Source organism: Podarcis bocagei (assembly GCF_964188305.1).
Source record: "Podarcis bocagei genome assembly, chromosome: W".
NCBI classification, from domain to species: domain Eukaryota; kingdom Metazoa; phylum Chordata; class Lepidosauria; order Squamata; family Lacertidae; genus Podarcis; species Podarcis bocagei.
In genome coordinates, this window is record NC_138131.1 from 93,339,476 (window position 1) to 93,350,005 (window position 10,530).

The 10,530-nt window shown below is 60.3% G+C and overlaps 1 protein-coding gene across 1 annotated transcript; it reads left to right on the forward strand.

Moving 5' to 3' along the window:
• Positions 1-3,724: 3,724 nt before the first annotated feature.
• Positions 3,725-10,154, forward strand: LOC308578173 (carboxy-terminal kinesin 2-like; the record flags this gene model as incomplete). Its single annotated transcript, XM_081178430.1, has 13 exons — positions 3,725-3,872; positions 3,978-4,194; positions 4,286-4,484; positions 5,302-5,448; positions 5,528-5,659; positions 6,311-6,427; positions 6,877-7,050; positions 7,458-7,625; positions 8,798-8,936; positions 9,119-9,258; positions 9,589-9,662; positions 9,854-9,971; positions 10,113-10,154. Coding segments are annotated over 13 exons (1,815 nt in total), but the record flags the coding sequence as incomplete, so codon positions are not given.
• Positions 10,155-10,530: the final 376 nt, after the last annotated feature.

The following is a 10,530-nucleotide window of genomic DNA, read 5'->3' on the forward strand; positions in this document are numbered from 1 at the left end:
AGGGGGGGCTTCGAGGGGGGGATGGATGTCAGGGGTTCAGAAGCAGAGACGCAGAGAAGGGAGGAGACAGAGAGCGAGGGGGAGGAATACGAAGGAAAGATGAGTGGGGATGACGACCCGAGATCACCGAGCCTGTCCAGTGAGTCCGAGGATTCCCAGAAGGGAGCGCCAGCGGTCAGAGCAAGGGGGGAAAGCAGGGGGACACCCCAGGAAGAAGGGTCCAGAGAGGGATCAGAGAGCAGCAGTTGGAGATCGGGACCCACGTACCCAGCCGGGAGCAGCGGGGAGAAAGGGGACCAGATATCGGGTTCCGGAGGCTTTCAGAAGGAGGGAGGGCATGAGTCAGGAGTAGTCACGCCCACCTCGGGGAGCGACGAAACGATCAAGAGGAAGGTAGAGAGTTGGGCGCGCGCGCCAAGTTCAAATGTAGCGGAAGCTGGCGCAGTAAGCAGCCCAGAGAGTGAGCCAGGTCCCAAAGCCCGCCGCAAGGAGGCGGAAGGGTCAGAGGTCAGGCGGGCGCTGGTCCGGGTCAGGCGGGCCGAGGCGGGGGAGGGGCGGGGGGCGCCCCCTTGCCGGCTCCGCTCTGGGGGTCCCTCTCGCCGCGGGGGGGGGGCGGGGGGGGTCTCAGGGGCGGCGGAGCGGGACCCTCGGCGGCTCCAGCCTCCCGCCGAGCGCCAGTGACGCAGCAGCCGGAGCGGGGGGCCGCCAGGGGGGATGCCAAGGGCCGGGCGGCCCAGCCCCCCCCCAGCGCCCCCACCCGGGCCCGCCACGCCCCCGCCGGGCTGGGGGGGGCAGCGGGGGAAAGACCGTGGCAGCGCCCGGGGGTCCCCCCAATGCCAGGACCCCCCGCCCCCCTCCAAGGGGATCGCCCCGCTGCAGCGTCCCTGTGTGCCCCCCCTGCCTCAGGCCCCTCCCCCGATCCCCCTTCATGGGGGGGAGGGGAAAGGGGCCAGGGTCACTCGGGGTCCCCCCCCTCCAGGCCCCGCCCCACCTGCGCAGAGGGGCAGGCGGGTGTTCAACGGGGGAAGCTGCTGCCCCGGTGGCCAAGGCGCGCTCCGCCGGCCTCCCCCGGGGGGCCCCTCCCGTTTGTTTATTGATCTCCCTAGACATTGATCTCTCTCCCCCTAGATCTCCCTGGCCCCGCCCCTCCGGCGCAGGCCCCGCCCCCGCCCGCCCCCCCGCCCGCTCCCTGCGCGCCGCGGCCGTTGCCAGGGAGGGGCGGGGCCGCCTGCGGCACGCGCGCGCGCGCACTCACGCTCGCCCTCCCGCCGACGCTCCTTCCGGCGGAGGCGGGCTCGGGCGCCTTCTTGGGCGGCGCGCGTGCGCAGTGCGTGCGCCGAGGAGGGACTTAGGGGCGGAGCCGTGGGCGTAAGACGAAGAGGGCGGGTCCGGCCCGCGCGACGGGCGGCGCGGATTGGTCTCCTCCTCTCGCCGCCTGGCCATTGGCTGCCGGGCGGCGCCGCGGAGGAGGACGGGAGCTGTCCGTTTAAATCGACGGCGTTTGGGTCGGAGAGGGAGACGGAGGGCGAGGCGGAGGAGCCGGAGGGGCGCCGGTGAGGCCTCGGGGCGCGGGCAGAGGGCAGAGGGGCCCCTTCCTCGGGCGGGAGGGAGGGGGGACCAGCCAAGCCCCAGCAGATCGGGGGGAGGCGGCCTGAGGCCCGCGGTCGGATCCGGCCCCCGTCGCCTTCTCCCTCCGGCCCGCGGAGGGCCCGGCAATCGGCGCCCTTGGACATGCGCAGAAGGTGTCCTTTCCTTGAAAAGGCATCTCTGGCTTCTTTGCGGGGCCGAGGAATTCGCTCTCTTCCCCCCCCTCCCCGTGTAGTCCGGCCCCCCCAGGGCCTGCGGGACAGCGGACCGGCCCCCTGCGGGAAAGGGTTGCTGCCTCCCGGCCCAGAGGCAGCCTATCTCGGTGCTGGGGGCCATTTGGACTAGCCGGGCCTCCTTTGACCTTGCAGGCTGGGCTTCATTTCCTTACTGGCCTCCCACTGGCTTCTCCCCGAAGGCCTTGCCTGGAGCTGATGGATGGTCCACCTCCCGTGAGTCCCTTTCGGGGGCCGGGGGGGGCGCCTCTCTCTTGCCTGCCTCGGCCTTCGACTCCCCCCCCCCCTCCACCCTGCTTCTGAGATGCTTCATTAAATGAACTCAGCGGCCTTCTCTTTCTCTCCCCACGATGAACTCTGAGGGGAAAAGTTTTCTGCTGCCGAAAGGCCCCTCCCGGCTCCCTGTGTCTGCGCTGCACCTCAAGCGCCCGGCCAGCGATGAGAATGAGCCCCCCAGGGTGAGTTCCCAAGCCCCTCCCTTCTGCAGCATGGGGGGGGGGTGCGAATGGGGCGTTGCCATTTCCAGCAGAGAGGGACGTGGAATAGGACCGGTGAGGGGGCATCCAGCCTGGCCCTGGAGAATAACAAGCGGCTGCCCTTTCCTTCCTCCCAGAAACGGGCTCGGGCTCCCCTGGAGCCTACCAAGCAGGGAGGACCTGTGACAGCAGCCCCCTCCGTTCCGAAGCCTCCGCCAGCGGCCCCTGCGCTCCGAGGCCACCGCCAGGCCGGTAAGCTCAGGTCGGGGGGGGGGGGCGGGGCAGAACCTGGGGAGCCCTTCTGGACTTTGCTGTAACACCGCTTTCTTGGCAGGGGGGCGCCGCCGCTCGAGCACTCGGACCCAGGCGACTGCGGGTGTGGCAGGGCCGTCCACCACAGGTAGGCAGCGGGCTGCAGAAGCGTCCCTGTTAAGGGTGCCATATCGTACCTGTAAGGAATTGATCATTTAGAGGAGCAGCACCCATCGTGTTATTTTTCAAAAATATTATAAATATTGTTGTATTGATTTCCATTACAGTGGTACCTTGCTTCTCAAACGGCTTAGTTGTTGAACAAATTGGCTCCTGAACGCTGGAAACTTGGAAGTAAGCTTTCCAGTTTGCGAACGTTTTTTAGAAGCTGAACATCCGACACAGCTTCCGAATGAGTGCAGGATGCTCCTGCAGCCAGTCGGAAGCCGTCCCTTGGTTTGCGAATGGTTTCTGGAGTCTTGGACTCCAGGAACGGATGAAGTTTGAGAACCAAGCCACCTCTGTATAAAAAACAATGGCATTGCATAGCTAACCTATGGAACTTCCTCCCACAGGAGGTAGTGATAGCTACTAACTTGGATGGCTTTACAAGAGGATTAAACAGATGCACATCCGAGAGGGCAATCAGTGGCTACTAGCCGTGATGTCTGTGCTCTGCTTCTATGGCTGGAGGCAGAAATTCTTCTGGATACCTGTTGCTGGAAGCCACAAAGGGGGAGAGGGCTCTTGGACTTGAATCCTGCTCTCTGGTTTCCCACAGGAAACTGTTTGGCCACTGAGAACAGGATGCTGGGCTAGACAGGCCCCCTTGGGCCTGATCCAGTTATGTTCTTACAACACCAGGCAGCTATCTTTGCTGGACTCTTTTTGGCACCTGCTGAAGCCATTTTAGTTTTTCCAAGCTGATTCAGATGTGTAGAATGTGGGTTCCCCGTAATCCTGCATCTGGTGCCCCTTTAACTTGTGTGCATTCAGTGTAGGAAACAATATTAAAAGTTTGGAGAGGGGCTGGGGAAAATGCTCTGGCAATCCTGCCCACCATTAAATCCAGCATATTTCAGCTATACGTGATTTTGACTTTAGGCGCAATCCGTGGAAGGGAACCCCCACATATGTTGCTTTAATCTGTCTTGAGTTCCTTGCTGATTTTATGTTTTGAAGTATTACTATTGTTTGGAGATATTTCATGAAGCAACGGAGGGGAGACAGGGTCCCCTTGGGAATCCTTTCACTGCTTCATGTCTCGTTCCTTGTTTCCCAGCAGGATCCCGTCGGACGGTGGCTGCGGCAGCCCCTAAGCCAGGTAAGGCCTAGAGAAGGGAGGGAGGTGCCCCCCCCCCGTGCCATCCTTGAGCCGCCACCGGGTCCCTCACACTGTCCTCTCTCTCTCTCCCTCTCCCCTTGGCAGCCGCTGCTCCTGCCGCTGCTGGCGGGGGTGAGAAGAAGCGGGCCCCCTGGGACTTGAAGGGGCAAGTGAGCGACTTGCGGGCCAAAGGGGGGACCTACAAGGAGAAGGCCCAGGGGCTGGCCGGGGAGAATGAGGCCCTGAGGCATCAGCTGAGCCAGCTGGAGGGGGAGCTGAAGCAGGCGACGGCCCGCAACCAGCAGCTGGAGGGGCAGAACAGGTGAGCGAGCAGCAGCCTGAGAAGGGCATGGCGGGCTCCGTCTGCTCCTCCTGCAGCAGGACCTGACCTCTGCCCTACCCTCTCTTGGCAGTGCCCTGGCCTTGGAGCTGCAGACCTGCCAAGCGCAGGCCACAGAGAGCCGGCAGAGGGTGGAGCAGCTGGTGAAGCAGGAGCAGCAGCTGGAGGAGACCGTCAAGAGCCAGAGCCAGACGATCCAGGAGCTGGAAACCGCTGGCCGCAAAGCCAGGGAGGACAAGGAGGATTTGGCTGCCCAGCTGGAGGCCAGAGAGGTGAGGGGGGGGGCTGGGGACCCTTCCACCCGCCCTTGAATGGTGCTTGGAATCCCAAGGTGAGGCGAGGAATCCTTGGGACTAGCCAACATCCGCTTGTGACGCCTGCATTCCAGCGGGTTGGACTAGATGTCCCGTAGGTACCCTTCTGATTCCACAATGCCAGACTCAAGATCACAGTTAAGGGTCCTCAGCCCCAGAAAAGAGAGCTAGATACCTTAAAAAATGTTTTTTTAAAAAAATTATTAAATATTTTCAACATATAATACAAACCAAACTAGTTTTAAAAAAGATAATAAGATGAGAGAAAGATGTTGCAAACACTTTTGGAAAACAAGAATTTTTTAATAAAAGATAATAAGAAATACAGAAAAAAGCAATAAAAGGTGGGAAGATAAGGAGAAAAAGAAAGAAAATAAATAAAAATCACAACAGTAATAGTAATAATCGCAATAAAACACAAAATTTTATGTGTCTAGCCCTCTATCATAATTATATCTTAATCTTCAATCCCCCCCATACAGAGAAGTGTATCCCTCTCGGCTCTCGCGGGAAGCGCTTCCCTTCTCCTCAGCCTCACACCCTGTTTCTCACACAAGTCCCTTTTCTATCCATCGCAAGAGGGCCCTAGATATCTGTCTGGGGGAAGTGCTAACCTCTGCTGTGTCTGTTCCTGCTGGTGCTTTTCCTTTCCCAGCTGAGGAAGCCTGCATTTGCCGCCTCCTCCCTGAATTGTTGCCTGGCTGAGAGGGCGGGTGGGCGGCTCTGGGTTTGAGGTGGCCCGTCCCTCACTGGCCCTGGGGTTTCTCTGACGCAGGCGGAACTGCGCCTGGCGCAGGAGAGCCTGGCCCGGCGGGCGCAGGAGAATGAGGCGCTGGCAGCACACAAGGCCCAGCTGGAGCAGAAGCAGCACGAGTCGGAGATGGAGCGGCGCTCCCTGCACAACGCCGTCCAGGAGCTGAAGGTGGGCCGGTGGTGGTGGGGGGCTGGCACTGGGGGACCCTTTGTGGGGCTGGGTGCTGACGACTCCCCGCTCCCTCCAGGGCAACATCCGTGTCTTCTGCCGCGTGCGCCCCCTGCTGAGCAGCGAGAAGGAGGCCCAGAAACAGGGGGTGAGCCACCTCCGCTTCCCGCCAGACAACAGCAAGAGCCTGGTCTTATCCAAGGCGGAGGAGGTCAGTCTGGGGGTGGGGGGACAAGGCGGTTGTCGAAGTCTTGGTGGCATCTTGGGCTGTCACAGTTGCCAGGGGACGTCAGGAAGTCTCCACCTGCCGCAAAGCCTGCCGAGAGCCAGTGTGGGGTAGTGCTTAAGAGCGGTGGCCTCGTAATCTGGGGAACCGGGTTCGCATCTCCGCTCCTCCACATGCAGCTGCTGGGTGACCTTGGGCCAGTCGCACTTCTTGAAGTCTCTCAGCCCCACTCACCTCATAGAGTGTTTGTTGTGGGGGAGGAAGGGAAAGGAGAACGTTAGCCACTTTGAGACTCCTTTGGGTAATGATAAAGCGGGATATCAAATCCAAACTCTTCTTCTTCTTCAAATAAGCCAGTGTTGTTCCTGCAATGACCTTTGCAGGAGCAGGAGAAACCCAAATGTTGATGGCCGGCCCAAGGCCAACAGACCCAATGCCAGCTGGAGGATATGTGTGTGTGTGCGAGAGAGAGCATTGTGGCCCCGGGAGAGCTGGCCAAGGGGGAACGCGGCCCCTGTCACCACTTAGTCGGTAGAGGCTCATAATCTCAGAGTTGTGGGTTCAAGTCTTGCTTGGGGGTGGACTAGATGAGCCTCGTGGGTCTTCCAACTCTGCAATTCTTTGATTCTCTGCCAGTCCCACGTTGGCCGGGAGCGAAAAGAGGACATTGTCTATGAGTTCAACTTTGACCAGGTCTTCCCTCCGTCCAGCTCCCAGGAGGAGGTCTTTGAGGAGATCTCTCTGCTTGTGCAGGTAAGGAAAAGCATATTATTCTGTCAACCACCCTGAAGAGCACATAAATCAATCAAATAAATATATAGAATAAATACATTAAGGGGGGAAGCGGCCCAGTTCTTCTAGTTTGTTATTATGTTGAGCATGGTACAGTCGTATCTTGGCCCTCAAACACCTTGGTACTCGTACACTTTGGCCCCTGAACGCTGAAAACCTGGAAGTAAGTGTTCCAACTCCCCAACATTCTTTGGCAGCCTTAGTTTTTGAACGGACTCGGTTCGACAACCAAGGTGCCACTGTATGATGATGATGATCGTGAGGATGATTTCCCGGCTGATTTGGCTGGTTTGTCCTGTGAGTCGTGGCTGAAGGATGGTCTGGAAATTCCACATAGGGCGGCTCTCCCCCTCCGGGGGCAGGTGGGGTCTGGTGGACGCCAGCCTGACGGCTTCCCTTCCTCCCCGCAGTCGGCCTTGGACGGCTACCACGTCTGCATCTTTGCCTACGGGCAGACGGGGAGCGGCAAGACGTACACCATGGAGGGCCCCGACTGCCAGGACCCTTCCACGGCCGGCATGATCCCCCGCGCAGTGCAGCAGATCTTCAGGAAAGCCCGGGAGATGGAGGCCAAAGGCTGGAAGGTGGGGGCAGAGAGGGAAAGCGGATGCAGGTGTCCAAAGGGGGTGGAGACCCCCGCTGCATTCACTCGCCATGCTGCAATTGCCAGGGGGGTTTCGCACTGGGCTTGGGAGCTCCCAGAGAGGGCGCTGGTGAGAGAGGGCTGCCTCCTTCACCCTCACCCACCCCACAGGATGGTGAGACCGCCAGTGTTTTTCTGCAGGGCCTTCCGTTCAGCCTCACAAGATCCCCTGAACACCCGAGGGCTGGCCTGTCTGAACTCCTGGGCCTCACCTTTGGAAGCCTCCTCTTGGAATAGCCATGCCAGTTGGTCCCCGAGTCTGAGCTGGGAGCGATGTGCTGGCTGGGCACACGCCACCCCAGCCGCCTTCCCTGGTCTGATCCTGCCCCTCTGCCTGTCTCCTCCCAGTACCATTTCACTGCCAACTTCCTGGAGATCTACAATGAGTCTCTGCGGGACCTGCTGGTGTTGCGCCCTGAGCAGGGCTCTGAGCTGGAGATCCGGCGAGTGAGCCAATGCACGGAGGAGCTGCACGTTCCCAACCTCTGCTACGTCCCCGTTGCTTCGGAGCAAGAGGTACCGCGGTGGGGGGGGGGCAGCTGTCTGTCTGGGATTTTCCTGGGGGGTTCCAGCGGTGCAGGGGGTCGGGTAGATGACCCTTGGGGGTCCCCTTCCAACACTACTCTTCTCCCGCTCTCTGCACTGTGTCCGGCCACCAGCCTGCTTGCAAGGGGTGGAGGAGAGGCAGAAGCCAGAGAACCAGCCCCATTGTGACCCGTTTTAGGGCCTTGGTCTGGGGACAAGGCAGCCAGAGTGTGTCTGCATCCAAAGCCTCTGAGGGGAGGAGCAGAGGGAGGAATCTGGGGTTGGGCTAGATGACCCTGGGGGCTCCCCTCCGACTGTGCCGTTCTCTGAGAGGCTTCTGCATGAAGGCCTGAGCCATCCTGCCTGTCTGGAGAGCTCAGATCACCTGGGTCTTGGCCCCTCGGCTCCTTATGGGGCTTCTGCCTGCCCTAGAGTTCCCAGAGGAAGAACTCCCCCCCCCCCCATGCTTCCCTTTCTATTTGCAGGCAATGGTAGAAACTCCAGTGTAGAGGCTAGGCACCAAGCGGCTCCTTAAACCAAGCTTAAACTCACCCAAATGGGATGTCTCGTTGCCATTTTGGGGCCAGGCGTTCTAAAGTCTTATTTTTCAAATGATGGCCTGACTGACTGACTGATTCTCAGTTAAACATCTGGCCAGTTCAGATGACCACCTTGAGCTGGGATTGGGGCAGTCCACATATCTTGGCCTATTCCAACTTCTCTTTCTTAACTGTACATTCAGAATATAAGAATATTCTTTGCAGCTGAGCGTGGGGCAGTGGGGGCAGCGGGGGAGTGAAGTCAGGTGAGAACAAGGAGCTGCCATTGTTCACTGCTCCTGCTCAGGCTGCTGAGAGAAACCGTTTTGGTTCCTGATACTCATTCTGATTGTGTAACGGATAGAATTCTATAGGACGAGGTCCTCGTGTGTGGAAAGAGTCTTGCTCCGAGGATTCCCAGGCTTCCCCTCCAGGCGGTGATGTCCAACGCCATCGGGCGCCCGGGCATCTCAGTCTGGTCGCAAGTAGCCAATAGCCGGGGGGGGGGAATGTGCCCGGCTAGCCTCTTCACGCTGTTTGCCTGGGGCTGGCTAGGGCCAGAGGATCTCTGGGGTCCCTTCCGACCGCCATTCTCCGCCTCCTGCCCCCCGCTTGCCCCTTCAGGTCCTGAAGCTGCTCCAGAGAGCCAAAGCCAACCGCTCGGTGGCCAAGACCAATCTCAACGAGCGCTCGTCCCGCAGCCACAGCCTCTTCCAGTTGCGCATCGAGGGCCACAACCCCAACCGGGAGCTGCACACCTCCTGTGAGTGTGGCCGGCCCCACGACCCCCTTCGCCGGAGGCCTCTGTCCCTGCCCTGGCCCAGAGGCGCTCCCTTGCTCTCCCTCCTCTTCTAGGCCAGGCCCTCTGTGGGTCCCTGGTCCCCAGCACCCCCCCCTTCTCCCTCCACCCTCACCCCTCCTTTGTCGTCCCCCCCCCCCCCGCAGCCGTGCTGAGCTTGGTGGACCTGGCTGGCAGCGAGCGCCTGGACAGGTCCCTCTCCACCGGCGACCGCCTCAAGGAGACCCAGGCCATCAACAGCAGCCTCTCCAACCTGGGCCTGGTCATCACCGCCCTCAGCAACAAGGTAGGCGGGAGAGGGGGGTCGCGTGTGCCTCCGGGGGGGGGGGAGTCCTGGCCAGCCATGGGGCAGCCCTTTGCAGCCCCACAGCCCGCCTCCCGCAGTGCGCTGGTCTTCTGCGAGGGTGAGGATGTGGCGTCCAGCACTGTCTCACGTGTGGGGTGCCCACCTATCGGGGGCTCTAGAGCTGTGATTCCTTCCAACTCTACAATTCAATCGGGAATGGGACAGCCTCATGATGCTGGCGGAACCGGCCTGCCCTAAGTGGGGAGGAGGGTCCCCACACATTTCCCCCTCCTGCACCCATCCTTGTCCGCTTCCTTTGCCCCCTTGCAGGAGGCCCATGTGCCCTACCGGAACAGCAAGCTGACCTACCTCCTCCAGAACTCCTTAGGCGGCAATTCCAAGATGTGAGTCGGCAAGGAGGGAGTTGATGGCTCCCCCTCCCCTTTGAGGCCTGGTCTGCGCTGTCCTGCCAGGAACGCAGGGGGTTGGGCTAGATGACCCCTTTCAACCCAGAGGTCTCTGACAGGGGGGCCATGCACCCCCCTTGAGGCAGCCTCTGTTTCTCCTCACCCTCTCCTCTGGCCTTTCCCCCCAGGCTGATGTTTGTTAACATCTCGCCCTCGGAGGAGAACTTTGCCGAGTCCCTCAATTCCCTTCGCTTTGCCAGAAAGGTAAGTGGCTGCAGCATCCGGCTGGGGGGGGGGGGGGCGGGGGTGTCCCTTTCTCTGGGCTGCTTGCAGAATCTCCTCTGCGGAAGGGGCATCCTGACCGCAGCTGGATGGAGGAGGTGGCGGCAGCAGCAGCTGTGGGGACCAGTTTCTGGCCCCCCAAATCTGCCCGGTCTTGCCTTGCAGGTGAATGACTGTGTCATTGGCACAGCGACAAAGAGGAAGTGAGGGCGGCGGAGGCGGCTGGTCTTTCTGCGTCTCGGATAGCGACTCCCATTCTTACTCTTTTGTCTTCTAAAGTCATGATACTTTTTTTGTAATAAATGTTTATATTTCTGCATTTATATTCTGAAATTTTCTTCTTCCACTGCTGAATTTGGCTTTTTCTGCTGTCTTCCTCCGGTGAGCTGCGTGCCCAGGCTCCACTTCAGGGCGTCTCCTCCCTCTCAAGCCTCCCTGCCCTTTCGTTGGCAGCAGTGCAGTGGCCTGTGTGGTGTAGTGGTTAAGAGCAGTGGACTCGTAATCTGGGGAACCGGGTTCGTGTCTCCGCTCCTCCACATGCAGCTGCTGGGTGACCTTGGGCCAGTCACCCTTCTCTGAAGTC